At 36.8% G+C, this 18847-nt stretch overlaps 1 protein-coding gene and 1 pseudogene across 1 annotated transcript; both read left to right on the top strand.

Moving 5' to 3' along the window:
* Positions 1-277: 277 nt before the first annotated feature.
* LOC133035469 (uncharacterized) lies at positions 278-14962 on the top strand (annotated as a pseudogene).
* Positions 14963-15179: 217 nt separating this feature from the next.
* LOC133036126 (uncharacterized) lies at positions 15180-18110 on the top strand. The gene is made up of 3 exons (XM_061112620.1): positions 15180-15347; positions 17265-17459; positions 17535-18110. The coding sequence occupies exons 1-3, from the start codon at positions 15180-15182 to the stop codon at positions 18108-18110; spliced, it is 939 nt and encodes a 312-aa protein (XP_060968603.1).
* The last annotated feature ends 737 nt before the right edge of the window (positions 18111-18847 follow it).

Here is an 18847-nt window from a genome sequence, read left to right as displayed (position 1 = left end):
TCATGTTTCCTGAGTTCATTATTAGTTTTTGTCATAGTTCTAAATTGAATTATTACGATTCAAAGCTTTCTTATTTCTTGGGCATGTAGGTCAGTAATGCACAAGAAGAACTGTTAAGAGTGTATTCGGAAAATAGGTCACACATTTCTAGCCTATAGTCTTTCATGATGTTTCAATCATTTGAGATAAATGTATGTTGAATACAGTAATTGCTGTAAAGTTTTGTTAAGGGTTGATCACAAAGGAATATAGATAAGCCCCCCCCCCCCCCCCCCCCCCCCCCCCTCTCTCTCTCTCTCTTACTAAAATCTCTGTTTTTATCGATGGCGGCTTCCCCATCTCATTCTCAGTCCGATGCTCAACAGATCAAAGCTCATCCAGAACCTGAATCTCAGCTCTCATCTCTCGTCTACGGTCAGTTCTTCTCGCTCTTACTTAGAATCTTGCGCAACTCGATTCTTAAACTTTGTAATTCAATTCATTAGGTTTAAATGTTAGATAAATTAACAATTAACCCAAGATCATTTGTATATAACATAGAACACAATAGTAGTATATGATAATTGAGTATGTGTACCTGATTGATCCATAGCAATTATCTATGTTTGATCCACAGCAGTTACTCCAATTTGATAGTGCAATACTATCAACTAAGTCTTCCTCCCTAGATCTCTAAATCAGAAGCAGTTTATTTTCTCTGATTATCAAAAGGTATACAATTGTGATGAGACAATATGTATTTATAGAGTTAGGGAGGGGACTTAGCTACAAAACCCTAGTTGGGCTGGGCCTGCTCATCAAAGGCTTCAGTCAACTAGAAAAGCCCACACTTCTGCTTCACCTAGACTTTACTCACAGATGCTAAGCCCATTAACAATTGATCACCAACAATGTAACGCCCTAATGCTAAGGCACGCTACAGTGCTTTTTCAATAATTGTGCAATCTTTGCTAATCAAAGAAATTTCTCGAAAAACGTGTCAAATTAAAACTTTTGCATTAAACATTAAACTTTGAAATTTAATAAAATATTTACAAGTGCCGGGATCCCGATTTTTAAAACTTTACAAACTTTACTTTTTAAATATACATTCCAAAATATACAGATTTACAGGTCGCACAGCGACTTTCAAAATACAACTCCCAGATGTCCCGAGACCGAACACTCGGAGTCGCGCCGCGACATGTACAATCTCACCCGAGCTCGGGTTCACTCTGTTCGGCTTTCGCCTTTCCTTTACCTACACATGGAAGCGAAACCGTGAGTCAACAGACTCAGTAAGAAATGCATATAACATACCATATAATTTCCGACCTGTAAATAGGCGCCCATACACCTATTTACAGAGCTTAACAGATGAGCATGAACGTTCAATACCAGGGTACAACCACTATACCACATACACAACGTACCTCGCTGTACGAGTGTTGGTAGGGTTTATCCCGATCACTGAGTATCACTGAGTGATGTACCACACACCTTAGCATTTTCTATACTTGTGTTGGTATCACTGTATCGTACTCAAATTAACAACAATCACTGTACCAATACACTCACACAAGTGTTGGTAGTGTTTAACATAATTCAAGCATGCATATATAAACACATATACACACATTCAGATAATCACATCATACATTATACACAGTTCTTACCTGTTTTCCGAATTCAAGTGTCTTTGGCGACACGAACGGAATTTACGTGCTAGATGGATGCCCTAATCACAAGAATGATAACACAGATGGGTGACTCGCCAAATCACTTTCCGGGACTTAAAACCCGAAACTAAATGTTCCCCTAACAATAAACCTCATGGCAATACCCTATATTACTCAAAATTGGCCAAAACTAGGGTTCAGGAAAAATCCCCAACAGGCGAGGCCGGATCCAACGGCATCCGGTTACGGGTCACCAACCGGTCGGCCAGGTTGGTACAGACCACCCGAACGGAATTCGGTTCATGCGAAATCCAAAAACTTTCCCCCTTTGATTCAAATCAATCCCAAACTTTACCAAACTTTCCAGTATACCTATACAATGTATAAACATCCATTTCCAATCAACAAATCACAGAACAAACCAATAATTCACATTATGCCATTAAAGCTCAAAGCTTGAGTTTCAAAACTCAAGCTTGCTTAAAATCATTCTCAAGCATTAAAAACAGCAGCTAGGGACTTCAATCAACTCAAAATAACTCTAGAATTCGAACCCTAAGCAATTCAAACCTTAACAGCTCCTAACACCCCAAAATACCATTTCAACCTAACTTAAAAACTTAAAAACTAAGAAGGGTTCATTGAAGCTTACCTTAGATTGATTATCTCCTAAGAAATCCTTGCTGAAATCCAACAAATCACAACAAACTCCCTTGGTTTGTCTCAGCCGAAAGCAAGAAAGAGAGAGAGATTCATGAACAAAGTAATTTTCTAATTTTTTTCCTTTTCCTTGGTTTTTTCTTCAAATGAGACAAAAGGGTTAAGTTAATCCCTTGCTGAAATTAACTAGATTAGGTGTCAAAAACCTAGGGCAGCCACCTATCACTTATTATTTTTAAATGACAAAAATGCCCTTTAACTTAAAACTAGGGTATTTTCAAAGCTAGGGGTAAAATGGTCAAAATCCATAACCCCGCTCAATCCCGATAATTATTTTCTCTAAAATATTCCCCACTATGAAATAGGGTTCTAAACTTACCCATGTGATCAATCTAGCCATCCATCGCATTTTCCGTTGTCGCCGAGCAAAAATTACAAAATTAACATATTTCACATATAAGCTAAATAATACCCCTAGAGTTTAATAAAATCTCCAGAATTGAGAAATTATAACTCTAATATTTATTTCTAAATATTGGGGTCCATATTCAAAATTAATTCACAAATAATACTAAAATAATAAAATAATAAAAATTAGTGCTAATTGCCTTTTCTAATCCACATTACTAGAGCGGTCATTACAATTATCCCCCCGTTAATAGGATTTCGTCCCCGAAATCTAACCTGAATAGCTCTGGATGTTGAGTCCTCATATCTGACTCCAACTCCCAGGTGGCTTCTTCCACCTTACTATTCCTCCAGAGCACCTTAACCAGTGCAATAGTCTTGTTCCGAAGAACTTTTTCTTTTCTATCCAAAATCTGAACAGGTTGCTCTTCATAGGATAAGTCTGGTTGAAGTTCAAGGGCTTCATAACTCAAGACATGAGTCGGGTCTGACACGTATTTCCTTAACATAGAAATGTGAAATACGTCATGAACGGTGACAATCTTGGTGGTAAGGCTAAGCCGATACGCTACTGCCCAGACCTTCTCAAGTATCTGAAATGGCCCAATGAACCTAGGGCTTAACTTACCCTTCTTCCCGAAGCGCCGAATACCCTTCATGGGTGAAACTCGCAGGAAAACATGTTCCCCTGCCTGAAATGTGACATCTCTACGCTTCGGATCAGCATAACTTTTCTGCCTGCTTTGAGAAGCAAGCATCCGAGCCTTGATCTTATCAATAGCTTCGTTGGTCCTCTGCACTAACTCAGGACCCAGGTACTTCCTTTCTCCTGTCTCGTCCCAATGAATAGGAGAACGACATTTTCTACCATATAACATCTCATAGGGAGCCATCCCTATTGTACTTTGGTAACTGTTGTTGTAGGAGAATTCAATTAAAGGCAAGTACTTAACCCATGAACCCTCAAAGTCCATGACACAGGCTCGTAATAGGTCTTCTAAAATCTGGATAGTTCTTTCTGACTGACCATCAGTCTGAGGGTGAAAGGCTGTACTAAACTTTAACTTGGTATCCATAGCCTTCTGAAGACTCACCCAAAACTTCGACGTGAACTTTGGATCCCTATCTGACACAATAGATTTAGGGGCTCCATGGAGACGAACTATCTCCTTCACATACAATTCAGCATACTGATCCACTGAATAGGTAACTTTCACTGGTAGAAAGTGAGCCGACTTTGTAAATCTATCCACAATGACCCATACAGAATCATACATCCCTGTAGTTCTAGGTAACCCAGTTACAAAGTCCATTGTGATGTCCTCCCACTTCCATTCTGGAAGGATTAAAGGCTGCAATAACCCCTGTAGGCCTCGATGTTCGACCTTAATCTGTGGCCGGAGTTAAACACTTGGACACATAGTCCACCACATCTCTTTTCATCCCATACCACCAGAAGTAGGGTTTCAAATCCTGATACATCTTGGTGGTTCCCGGATGCAATGAATATGGAGTGGTGTGAGCTTCATCCAGTATTTCTTTCTTAAGCTCATTCACACAAGGAACACAGACTCGAGCCTTATATAACAACATTCCACTGTTCGAGACTGAAAAACCTCTAGGCCGACCGGCCACCACTTCATCTCGAACTTTAACTAGCTCGGGATCTTCCAGTTGCGCCTTTCTGATTCTTTCCAACAGATCAGATTGGAGTGTTAAATTATGTAATTTCCCAACCACGAACTCAATTCCCGCACTAACCATTTCTGAGGCTAGTTGAGGAGCTATCATAATCGTAGTGCACACTTGCCCGGGACCCTTTCTGCTCAGAGCATCGGCCACAACATTGGCTTTCCCGGGGTGATATAATATTTCGCAATCGTAGTCCTTAACTAACTCCAACCACCTTCTCTGCCTCATATTCAAATCTTTTTGGGTGAAAAAGTATTTAAGACTTTTATGATCAGTATAAATTTCACACTTCTCGCCGTAAAGATAATGTCGCCAAATCTTTAAAGCAAAAACCACAGCAGCGAGCTCTAAATCATGAGTTGGATAACGCTGCTCATAATCCTTCAGTTGACGAGAGGCATAAGCTATGACTCTGTCAGCTTGCATCAGAACGCATCCCAGACCCTGTCTGGATGCATCACAATACACAGTAAATTTCTCTTGATCTGATGGCAAAGCTAACACCGGAGCTGTTATCAAACGCTGCTTCAACTCCTGAAAGCTTGATTCACACTTGTCTGACCACACGAATCTCTGATTTTTCTTAGTCAATTCGGTTAGGGGCATAGAAAGTTTAGAAAATCCTTCGACGAAACGTCGATAATACCCTGCTAACCCGAGAAAACTTCGAATTTCCGTCACAGACCTAGGCCTCGGCCAATTCTTCACTGATTCCACCTTGTTTGGATCGACCATAATTCCATTCTTTCCCACAATATGACCCAGAAAAGATACCTCGGACAACCAGAATTCACACTTTTTGAACTTGGCATACAGCTTATGATCTCTAAGTCGCTGTAACACCATTCGAAGATGATGCTCGTGCTCCTCTTCTGACTGAGAGTACACAAGAATGTCATCGATAAACACTATAACGCAGTTATCGAGGAAATCCTTGAATACCCTATTCATGAGATCCATAAAGGCAGGGGAGCATTAGTCAATCCGAATGACATTACCAGAAACTCATAGTGCCCATATCTGGTTCTAAAAGCAGTCTTCGGTATGTCCTCCTCCCGAATTCTGAGTTGATGATAACCAGACCGTAAATCAATATTCGAAAACACCGTCTTTCCTTGAAGCTGATCGAACAGATCATCGATCCTAGGCAACGGGTACTTGTTCTTAATCGTCAGCTTGTTTAGTTCCCGATAATCAATACACATTCTGAGGGAACCATCTTTCTTCTTTACAAAAAGAACCGGAGCTCCCCAGGGCGATACACTGGGTCGAATAAACCCAATATCAAGCATCCCCTGAAGTTGTAACTTAAGCTCCTTGAGTTCCGCTGGAGCCATTCTATATGGAGCTTTAGAAACAGGTTCGACTCCAGGTGCCAGATCAATTACGAAATCAATCTCTCGCTGTGGCGGCAATCCCGGCAATTCCTCGGGAAACACATCAAGAAAATCTTTCACCACCCGGACTATCTCAGGCCCAAGTGTTTCAGGTCTGCTGGAGTCAAATACTACCGCTAGAAATCCTATACAACCATTGCATAGTAAATCCCTAGCTCTCAACACAGAAATAACTGGGATCCGAGACCCCTGAATCGATCCAACATAAACAAAGGGATCTTCACCTTCCGGCTGAAAAATCACCATTTTACGTCTACAATCTATACTGGCCGAATACTTGGATAGAAAATCCATTCCCAGTATAATATCAAACTCAGTTAATTTCAATTCTATAAGGTCAGTACTCAATTCCCTATCTTCGATCCTAATCGGCATAGACCTAATGCGCCTATTAGAGATAACCAATTCCCCGCTAGGCATTAGGGTTCCAAACCCTCTTTCTAAAATGTCACAAGGTCTACCCAAAAGATCGATCACCCTTGTAGCCACATATGAACGTGTAGCTCCCGAATCAAATAATACTGTAAATAACAAGTTGTTGACGGGAAGCTGACCTGTCACAACAGAAGGACTGGCTGCAGCATCAGCTTGGGTGATGGCAAACACACGAGCAGGAACCGGTTTCACCTCAACTTTTGGCTCCTCTTTCTTAGCCTGGGGGCAATCTTTCTTGAAATGTCCCACCATGCCACATAGGAAGCATGTCTTCCGGTTACACTCTCCCGGATGGTGTTTCTTGCATCTTGGACACTCAGGATAAGAGTAACCCTGGCGTCCTCCCCTGCCTTGGTTCCCACGGAACCGCTTGCTTTGCCCCGAGCCACCAGAAGCTGGAACAACCTTTCTTTTCTGCTCAGTGGTGGAGTCACCACCATCCCTACCATAAACAGGGGTAGGAACAGTGGGGGTTCCACCAACACTCGGAGTCACCCGGGGCTCCTGAAGAAATTTTACTGCACCCTCGGCTCTCAAAGCCTTTTCAACCATATCTGCATACGTGGTTGCTTCGGTAGTGGTAATAACCAGATCATGCCGGATCTTTGCACTCAAGCCCGCTAAATATTTTTCTTTCTTACTGAAGTCCGTGGGTACAATTCCTGCCGCCAACTTAGCCAACCGATCAAACTTCGTTGTATACTCAGTGACTGACATACCCTCAGTCTGAACTAGATCAGTGAACTCTTTCCGCTTTGCACTGCGGACCGCTTCATTGTAATACTTGGAGTTAAATAACTCCCTGAATTCTTCCCAAGTCATCAGCGTGACGTCCCGTGTGAGGGTTATCAATTCCCACCACACAAGGGCATCTTCCTGAAACTGGAAAGTGGCGCAGGTCACCCGATCATTTCCAACCACTCCCATAAAGTTGAGAATACTCTCAATCATCGAAAGCCATTGCTCGGCCTTCATCACATCAGGGCCTCCCAGAAACACTGGAGGTGCCTGCTTCCGAAATCTTTCATACAACGGTTCCATACGGTTGCCAACAACAGGTTGTTCTGCTGGCACCGCTGGAACTGCAACGGCCTGAACTTGTTGAGGAGGCACGGCAGGAGGACCCTGCTGCCTCAACCTCTGAATCTCTTCATCTTGCTGACGAATTCTCTCTTGCATTTCAGCAAATCTTTGCTCCCAATCAGGAGGAGCTTGAGGTGGATTTACAGGGCGACCACCCTGAGCTCTGCCACGGCCACGGCCGCGACCACGGGGATTTTGAGGATTCCCCTGACCGCCTCCGGTCTCAACCATGCCACCCTGACTTCTTGTATTTCGCGGGGCGTCCATTTAATAGGACTTAGCCTGCGAATCCATAAGCCAGGCAGGTTAGACAGCGATCAAAATTAACACCGCTCTTTAATAACTTAAAGGCAACACACTTCTTTTCTTTTAAGAAAATATATTTAATTTAAATCTAATATGCTTCCTAACATGCTTTTACATCACATTTATTTAAGATACTAAACAAGTACAGGCTTACTGAACCGTGAACCGAGCTTTCTCTGATGAAGATTGTACATATCATAGCAAGCTTCGGTAGACAAACCTGGCGGCTCTGATACCAAAATTGTAACGCCCTAATGCTAAGGCACGCTACAGTGCTTTTTCAATAATTGTGCAATCTTTGCTAATCAAAGAAATTTCTCGAAAAACGTGTCAAATTAAAACTTTTGCATTAAACATTAAACTTTGAAATTTAATAAAATATTTACAAGTGCCGGGATCCCGATTTTTAAAACTTTACAAACTTTACTTTTTAAATATACATTCCAAAATATACAGATTTACAGGTCGCACAGCGACTTTCAAAATACAACTCCCAGATGTCCCGAGACCGAACACCTGTGTCGCGGCGCTTGACATGTACAATCTCACCCGAGCTCGGGTTCACTCTGTTCGGCTTTCGCCTTTCCTTTACCTACACATGGAAGCGAAGCCGTGAGTCAACAGACTCAGTAAGAAATGCATATAACATACCATATAATTTCCGACCTGTAAATAGGCGCCCATACACCTATTTACAGAGCTTAACAGATGAGCATGAACGTTCAATACCAGGGTACAACCACTATACCACATACACAACGTACCTCGCTGTACGAGTGTTGGTAGGGTTTATCCCGATCACTGAGTATCACTGAGTGATGTACCACACACCTTAGCATTTTCTATACTTGTGTTGGTATCACTGTATCGTACTCAAATTAACAACAATCACTGTACCAATACACTCACACAAGTGTTGGTAGTGTTTAACATAATTCAAGCATGCATATATAAACACATATACACACATTCAGATAATCACATCATACATTATACACAGTTCTTACCTGTTTTCCGAATTCAAGTGTGCTGGCCGACCTGAACGGAATTTACGTGCTAGATGGATGCCCTAATCACAAGAATGATAACACAGATGGGTGACTCGCCAAATCACTTTCCGGGACTTAAAACCCGAAACTAAATGTTCCCCTAACAATAAACCTCATGGCAATACCCTATATTACTCAAAATTGGCCAAAACTAGGGTTCAGGAAAAATCCCCAACAGGCAGACCGGATCCAACCGGCATCCCGGTTCTGGGTCACCAACCGGTCGACCGGTTGGTACAGACCACCCAGAACCGGAATTCCGGTTCATCTGCAGAAATCCAAAAACTTTCCCCCTTTGATTCAAATCAATCCCAAACTTTACCAAACTTTCCAGTATACCTATACAATGTATAAACATCCATTTCCAATCAACAAATCACAGAACAAACCAATAATTCACATTATGCCATTAAAGCTCAAAGCTTGAGTTTCAAAACTCAAGCTTGCTTAAAATCATTCTCAAGCATTAAAAACAGCAGCTAGGGACTTCAATCAACTCAAAATAACTCTAGAATTCGAACCCTAAGCAATTCAAACCTTAACAGCTCCTAACACCCCAAAATACCATTTCAACCTAACTTAAAAACTTAAAAACTAAGAAGGGTTCATTGAAGCTTACCTTAGATTGATTATCTCCTAAGAAATCCTTGCTGAAATCCAACAAATCACAACAAACTCCCTTGGTTTGTCTCAGCCGAAAGCAAGAAAGAGAGAGAGATTCATGAACAAAGTAATTTTCTAATTTTTTTCCTTTTCCTTGGTTTTTTCTTCAAATGAGACAAAAGGGTTAAGTTAATCCCTTGCTGAAATTAACTAGATTAGGTGTCAAAAACCTAGGGCAGCCACCTATCACTTATTATTTTTAAATGACAAAAATGCCCTTTAACTTAAAACTAGGGTATTTTCAAAGCTAGGGGTAAAATGGTCAAAATCCATAACCCCGCTCAATCCCGATAATTATTTTCTCTAAAATATTCCCCACTATGAAATAGGGTTCTAAACTTACCCATGTGATCAATCTAGCCATCCATCGCATTTTCCGTTGTCGCCGAGCAAAAATTACAAAATTAACATATTTCACATATAAGCTAAATAATACCCCTAGAGTTTAATAAAATCTCCAGAATTGAGAAATTATAACTCTAATATTTATTTCTAAATATTGGGGTCCATATTCAAAATTAATTCACAAATAATACTAAAATAATAAAATAATAAAAATTAGTGCTAATTGCCTTTTCTAATCCACATTACTAGAGCGGTCATTACAAACAACATGGGCTAACACAGCAAAGAACTATCCAATCAACCCAAGTTTTAATAAAACCAATAAAATTTAATGTAAGCCCAAATAAAAGTCTAACATTCTCCCACTTGGGCTACATTGATTTTAATACATATATATTATATATCAAAATAATTTTGTTTGAAAACGACTCATGGGTTGAACAACAGGAAAACATTTGTGGCCACTTTAAAAAATGATAGTTCTCTGATAGCATCTCAACATGTCTAATTTAACCTTTGATAATGAACTATGACAGTCATATTGTTTTTAGCTCAACAAAAGACATTCATAATCACAAATACCAAAGTATTAAATCGACATGGTCAATAAGTCTAGTAGTGTGGTAAGGAATTATGTTCAACATGTGATCAATTTAAAATAACATAATATCCTTATCAGTCCTCAATTTCACTGATACCGTGATGCTTAATAAATAAGCCAGTGAAATTAAACATACACCACTTAAAATAAGTAAGTGTCACTAAACTTGCTTAAATAATTAAGCCAACAACATATCATTGTCAATAAGCAAATAAATTTAAAAGACAATGATCACAACAATATGAACCACATGCTTTCAATTCAATCATTCTCGAGAATATAACAAAACATAATTGAAAACATATCCATTCAATAATAAAAAAATATTGAAACATAAAATGTAGTTCATAACTTTATTCAGAAAATTATAAATAATAATTTCTAAAAACAAACAGAAAACAAAACTCCCACTAACCCAAAAGATCAAAAGATTCTAAAATGCCCATATTAACAACATGTTTATTAAACAAAGACGGCACTTAACCCTTTGGTTAGAGGATCAGCTAACATCGACTCGGTCTTGCAATTTTCAATAACAATGTCTCCTTTCTTGACCAAGTCTCTGACAGTGAGATACTTTATTTCCATATGTTTAGAAGCACTACTAATCTTGTTATTCTTTGAAAAGAAAACAGCAGCATCATTATCACAATAGATTAGCATAGGTGTGGAAATAGAATCAACCACTCGTATCTCCGAAATAAAATTCTTCAGCCACAAAGCTTGCAAAGATGCCCCATAACATGCAACAAACTCAGCATACATAGTAGATGACGTGATCAAAGTCTGTTTGACACTCTTCCAAGAAATAGCAGCACCTGCCAAGGTGAAAATATAGCCAGAAGTTGACTTTAAATCATCTACACAACCACCAAAATCTGAATCTGAATAACCAACAACTCGAAGATTGTCAACATGCTTATACACAAGCATAAAACTCTTCGTTCTTTGCAAATATCTCAAAACTTTCTTGGCTGCAACCCAATGATCAAGGCCAGGATCAGATAAATATCTCCCAAGAACATTTACTACGAAAGCTATGTCAGGTCGAGTGCAAACCTGAGCATACATCAAACTCCCTACTACACTTGCATAAGGGATGTTCTTCATTGCTCCTCTTTCCAAGTCGTTCTTAGGACATTGCTGCTTAGTGAACTTGTCCCCTTTCAGAATAGGAACAGACCAGCTTTACACAAATCCATGTTGAACCTTTTGAGCACACGATTAATGTAAGCTTCTTGAGATAAGCCAAGAACTTTTCGATTCCTGTCACGATGGATCTCAATCCCCAAAACATAGGATGCCTCTCCAAGATCTTTCATATCAAAATTTGGAAGACAGAAAATTTTTGGTCTCATTTAGTAGTGACAAATCACTGCTGGCAAGTAAAATGTCATCTACGTAAAGAACAAGAAAAATATAACGACTCCCAACGATCTTCATATAAATACACTGATCAAACTTGTTCTCTACGAAACCAAACGATGTCACAACCTTGTCAAACTTCAAGTACCACTGGCGAGATGCCTGTTTGAGACCATAAATGGATCGTTTCAACTTGCAAACTAAGTGTTCTTTTCCTTTCTCCTTGTAGCCTTCAGGTTGAGACATATAGACTTCCTCATTCAATTCTCCATTCAGAAAAGCAGTTTTAACATCCATTTGATGCAACTCTAAATCAAAATGCGCAACTAAGGCCATAATAATTCTGAATGAATCTTTAGTGGAAACAGGTGAGAAAGTTTCAGTGTAATCAATACCTTCTCTTTGAGTAAAGCCTTTAGCCACTAAACGCGCTTTAAACCTTTCAATCTGTCCCTTTTTATCCCTTTTAGCCTTTAAAATCCACTTACAACCTATTGGTTTAAAACCATCAGGTAATAAAACTAGCTCCCATACACCATTTTTCTTCATGGAGTCGATCTCATCATCCGTAGCTGCTAACCATTTTGAAGATTGTGGACTATTAAGTGCTTCACTAAAAGTGACAGGATCCACAAAATGATCAATATCATATTCTCCTTCTCCAAGATAAACAAAATTATCATGACACTTTGTTGACTTCTTTTGTCTCTGAGATCTTCTTAGAGGAGGTACTTCTGGAATAACTTCTCTTTGTTGATCATTGTTTTGAATAACATCTTCCACAACTGGAATTTCTTCAATAACAGGATTCTCATTAACAATAGGAGCTTCATCATTAATAGGCCCTTCATCAATAATAGGACCTTCATCATCTTCGATATCGGGAGCAATATATTCATCAACAATGGGAGCATTACCAACTGGAGTAGGATGGAGACTACTGTTATCATATCTTGAAAATGACATAGGAATACAAATTCCTTTAGAGGACTCCCCCATTTCAAGAGATGTTGAAGGAATTTTTTCAGCAACATCAAATTCCAGAAATTTAGCAGTCTGAGATTCAAAAATTCGCGTACCACGAGTGGGACAGTAAAAGCGATAGCCTTTTGAGCGCAGTGGATAACCAATGAAATAACAGCGATTTGTTCTCGGATCTAACTTTTTCAAATTAGGATCATAAATCTTTACTTCAGCTGGACAACCCCATACTCGAAGATGATTAAGACTAGGCTTCCGCCCAGTCCATAACTCAAAAGGGGTCTTGGGAACAGATTTACTGGGAACACGATTTAAAATATAAGTTGCAGTCATAAGTGCTTCACCCCATAAAAACTCTGGAAGATTTGTTCTACTCATCATACTTCTAACCATATCCATGAGAGTGCGATTTCTCCTTTCAGCAACGCCATTTTGCTCTGGTGAACCAGGCATAGTGTATTGAGCAACTATACCATTTTCTTGTAAGTACTCTGCAAAAAGCCCCATGTGTTGTCCAGATTCTGTATAACGACCATAATATTCTCCTCCACGATCAGAATGAACAACTTTGATGACTCTTCCTAATTGTTTCTCAACCTCATTTCGAAAAATTTTGAGTTTATCAAGGGCGTCAGATTTTTCTTTAATTAAATAGGTGAATCCATAACGAGAAAAATCATCGATAAAAGTGATAAAATACTTGTTTCTGCAGAACGTGGTGGAATAAGGACCACTGATGTCTGTGTGGATAATTTCCAATAAAGATTGACTGCGGTTTGCAGTCTTCTTTCTTGTTTTAGTCAATTTTCCACGAGTACAATCAACACAAGTATCCCAATCAGAAGCATCAAGAGGAGGAAGTATTTCAGATTTAATTAAACGATCAACCCTTTCTCTGGAAATATGACCCAATCTTTTGTGCCATAACAATAAGGATGTTTCCTTAATATGAGGTCTTTTACCCACAGTATTCACAACATTAAAAGAGGAATCTAAAGGAGCCAATGACAACTTGTAAAGACCATCAGAATAAAAGCAATTTCCAATAATTCGAGAGTCAAGCATAATGTCAACATTATCATTTGCAAAATGAAAAGAATATCCTTGTTTAACCAAAAGCGGAAGCGAAACTAAATTCCTTTTAAAAGTAGGAACATAAAAAGTATTGTTCAGAATAATCTTATCACGAGACTGTAATTCAAGAATAAATGTTCCAACATAGATAACGTGAACTCCAACATCATTGCCCACTTTAAGCTTGGACTCCCTCTCACTTGGCTTCCTGAGATCCCTTAGCCCCTGTAAGGAAGCAGAAACATGAACAGTAGCACCACTGTCTAACCACCAAGAATCAATAGGAACATCAACTAGATTAGATTCAAAACAAACACATGCCAATGGATTACCTGATTGTGCTTGCTTCTTTTCTAACCAAGTCTTAAATTTGTGACAGTCCGTTCTCCGATGCCCCAATTTTTCACAAAAGTAACACTTCACATTAGAGTATTTGGACTTTCCATTGTTATTCTTCTGTTTATTCTTATGCTCCTTACCATTACCATTCTGTTTAGTAGCACCATCATTTTTATTCTTGAATTTTCCTTTTCCTTTGTTGGGCTTGAGGTGAGAAACATAGTTAGCAGATTCATTCTTCTCCCTTTTAAGCTTGCTTTCTTCAGCTACACACTGAGAAATTAGGTCGCTGATAGTCCATGTTTGATTGTAAGTGTTGTAGGCTGTCTTGATCACCAACAACATGGGCTAACACAGCAAAGAACTATCCAATCAACCCAAGTTTTAATGAAACCAATCAAATTTAACCCAAATAAAAGTCTAACATTAAATTCTTGAACATTTTGACGATTTTTTGTAAGATCGGGTTATCTAAATGTACGCTTTCAGATTTCAATTTGTTAAAACCGTGAATTCATTTGCGAAGTTGTTTGATCTGAAAATTTATTAAATGCAGATATGTCACAGCAAGTCCAAGGGGTCATGGAGAACATGCTTAAGATGATCAAGTACGAATACCGTCCATGTTTGTAAAAATGTGTAGTTTTGTGTAATGTGTTTACTTTCATGACCTGTTTTCGCAAGCATAGATAGTCCGTAGCTCTTGACTGCTAAAATATATCTTATGTTACTGGCTTCCACTCAACTGAATCTGCAGTGAAATTGACGAAAACTCTTCTGGGATAATGGAGTATATAGAGAAGTGCAAAGAGTGCTATTGATAGGAAGAGAGTCTTAGAGGAAGAAAGGGTACGTTTTCAGAAAGCTGCTTTCGCTGTCTTAGACATGCTCAACAACGGAGAATAGATGCGGTAAGCTTAATATTTTCTTGCCAGTAATTGGTATTTCACTCTGGATGTGTGGATTCAAGCGTTTTTTATTTTATTTTTAATTGCTGGTTACTTCTTCTGTTAATGATTACATGGTTTATAAGTTATGTTAGATTTTTGGAACCGGATGGATGGTTTACTTGCTATTGATCTAGTATATTTGTCCACCTTTCTACATTTAAATCTGTTCAAATATGCAATTACTGAGCTGCGAAGTGACGAAACCAAGGTCGGAAACAGCGGAAGCATTGGTCTTTAGAGAAACTCTAATGGATGATGATGAGTCCACTTTTGGGAAGAAAATTCGAGTGGAAGTGTTTCCAGAAAAGACTCCGAGAGTGGTGGAAGCAGCCCTTGTTGAGGTTGGTAATGAGAAGAGAGTGGTTGTTGTTATTGGTTATCTCTCAATTCTAAGGCCCATTTTAAATCACATTTATTACATAAATACACAATAAATTCGAAGTTTACAAAATTAAATTATGATAGTTTAAAATAATTAATTTTATTGAATAAGAAAAATCATTTGAAAATGATGTCGGTGAAATATCTATCTTTTTTTAAATAAAAATAAATTAAAAGTTAAATATAAATCCTAATTTGAGTATAATTATATTAATGATATTCTTTATATAGATAAAGCGTAGGTGTAAGTGTTAATTAGAGAAAAGAAAAAAATTATTAATATTTGAGTGTGTGTTGAAGTTGAATTAGTAATTAAGTATGGAAACAAAAAAGGCATCCTTTAGAGAAATCTTGATGGTGAGTAAAATGTTCTTCTTCTATTCTTCTTTTTTTCTTCTTTAATTCATTCATTCACGATTTCTTCATCTATTATTAGTGAAAGAGAATTAATTAACTTTAAGAGAGTGAAGTGATGATGAGTGAGATATATTAAGTTTAACATATATACCCCAAAAACAATTAAACCAAAGTAATAATTCTTGTTTTCTGTATAAGAAGGAAGAAGATGAAGAGGAACTGTGTCAATATGGGCTCCTCTCAATTCTAAGACCCATTTAACATCACATTTATTTCATAAATACCTAATAAAATCAAAGTTAGTGTAAAAATTTATGATAGTTTGAAATTATTATTATTATTATTTTAAAAAATCATTTGAAAATGATGTCGGTGAGGAGAAAATTTGATAAAATATCTATCTTTTTTTAAATAAAAATAAAGTAAAAGTTAAATATAAAACCTAATTTGAGTAGAATTATATTAATGATATGGTATATATAGATAAACCGTAGGTGTTAAATGTTAATTAGAGAAAAGAAAAAAGTTATTAATATTTGAGTGTGTATTGAAGTTGAAGTAGTAATTAAGTATGGAAACAAAAAAGGCATCCTTCAGAGAAATCTTGATGGTAACTAAAATGTTCTTCTATTCTTCTTCTTCTTTCTTCTTTAATTCATTCATGAATTCTTCATTTATTAGTGAAAGAGAATTAATTAACTTTAAGAGAGTGAAGTAGTGAGTGAGATATATAAAGTATAACATATATACCCCAAAAGCAATAACAAATTAAACCAAAGTAATAATTCTTGTTTTCTGTACAAATTAAGCTCATGACTTTATAATTACAAACGAAAATGGATTGATCATATATATGGCTACTTTAATTATGCTTTGTACAAAAAACTAGATTGGAAAACTTCTTATCAGTACAACTTAAAATTTGAGTTAATTAATTCAATAACTTGATTAAGCAAAATTATGACACCACCATTTTTTATTAATTATTAATCTTGTTATTTTAAGATTTTTTATTATTATTATTATTTTTTGACCAATGACAGTTCATTTTTTTTTTTTTGATTGGAAAATATATGATCAATTCATTGAAAGAGAGTAATTTATAAAAACTAATATTTTTTTTTCTTCTTTTGATATAGGGAACTCCATCAAACCAACTAAAGCAAATTACAACAGAAGAGAAAAATTACTCTCAACAAGATTTTATAATATGGGAAAGATAGGAAAATTTCAAGGTAACAAAAATTCTCTAAAAAATTTCTTGGAACATTATTTAAAATAAATACAATATTAATAATTTGTGCAAATCATGTCTTATAGTAACGTTTGGATTATTAGATTAACAATAACATAGAATTTTTTTTTTTTAAATGAAACTATTGTTATTGTATTAAATTCATAACACAACTAGCTAGCTATGAGATTCACATATATATATTTTTAATTATGTTATGTATATTTATGAATGAGTTTTAGAGTATATGTATAATTCATTAATAAATTTTTGTTAATGATTACAGGAGCAAAATTTAAGTGAGTGGTCATCACCACTAAAATTATTGAGTCAAGATAAAGAAGCATTGTTGAAAGTTCCAGTTTTATTTGCTTCCTTCGATCAAACGAGCCGATTAGCTTCTGGATACGGCGCTTGTTCCGTGATAGCAATATTCATTGCTCACTGGCTTCACTGCAACCCAAAATTAATGCCCACAAGGGTACAATTTGAATCCCTAATCCTCGAAGGCTCTTCTGAGTGACAAGCACTCAGCAACGAATCCTCTTATTGCCAGAACAAATTTTCTAACAATCACTTCGATATAGAGACTGTGATAAATGCTGGTATCAAACCAGTCTCTATTTGCACAGATAGATCAGTTACGGGGATGTTCGGGGTTGAAAAAATCAACTTGTTGAAAGATATGTTCTCTTTAGACAATATGTGGGAGACCATAACTAAAGATTTAACAACAGAGCCAAAAAATTTCGTCGTGGGTTGGAACGATCACTTCTTTGTCTTAAAACTAGAACTTCATGTTTGTTATATTATTGATTCATATGGAAGTAGATTATTTCGAGGGTGCAACCAAGCTTATATGCTAAAATTTGACGATTCAAGTGTAATTTACAGCACCGATCAACAAATTCTTTGCACAGGCAAAGATTGCTGCAAGGAATATATGAGAATGTTTTTAAGTAGTAATATTGTTATGAAACTGGAGAAGGAATACAAGAGGGGATACATTCAATTACCTTATCTATATGAGAAGTTGCAAGTAGACATGAGCTATATGTGCTTAAATGCTCCATCGCCAGTATCATCTTCATCGACGTCTTCCTATGATGCCCCATCTTCCCTTCAATTGTGATGATTGTTCTTTTATTAGTGATGCTCATCTTCCTAATGAAGAGCAAATAAGAGTTGTGTGTTATGTAAATGTTCAATTTATATGTAAATTTATTTATTTTATTATTTTGTGTTTATGTAAAGATTTGATTAATATGTAAATTTATTTATTTTATTAATTTTAATGGAAATGTTTAATAAATTTAAAATTTAATTATATGTGAGGAATTAAATTTAATTAGTACTTCAAACAGTCTTCAATAGTGACTAATGTACATCATCACTTTAATCTAAGAAAATAAATTAAAGTATATGTAAATAAATATTAGCATTTTGCCTCATAATTATAAATAAGTTAAGTTTGATATGATCATGCCTAATAACGAAGGCCATATTATATCTCCAAGGAATAAACATAGTAAAGTATTTTTCGATATTCAAAAGCTATTTATTTAGCCAATTAGTATACTAAAAAAATTTAATAAACCCAACATGTTCATTTTGAGTCTAACTGCCTTAGTATGGTAAATAACCTCCAATAAAAATTAATGTTAAGATATAAATTCCAGTTTGTAAATTACATGGATGTAAAACAACACAACAAAGATTTTTACAATAATTTACCTTAAGATCTTGATTAACCAACCAAGATTCTCTCTTAGATTCGAAGACAAACTTCCCTTGCTTCGATTGAGTTAAAATCCTTTTAGCTATTTGAACATTAGTGTCAATTAACTAAGGGCTAAATAAATAATTAAC

This window comes from Cannabis sativa, chromosome 3 (assembly GCF_029168945.1).
Source record: "Cannabis sativa cultivar Pink pepper isolate KNU-18-1 chromosome 3, ASM2916894v1, whole genome shotgun sequence".
NCBI lineage: Eukaryota > Viridiplantae > Streptophyta > Magnoliopsida > Rosales > Cannabaceae > Cannabis > Cannabis sativa.
Note: the sequence above shows the minus strand (reverse complement) of the source record. Positions and strands in the feature narration are given on the sequence as shown.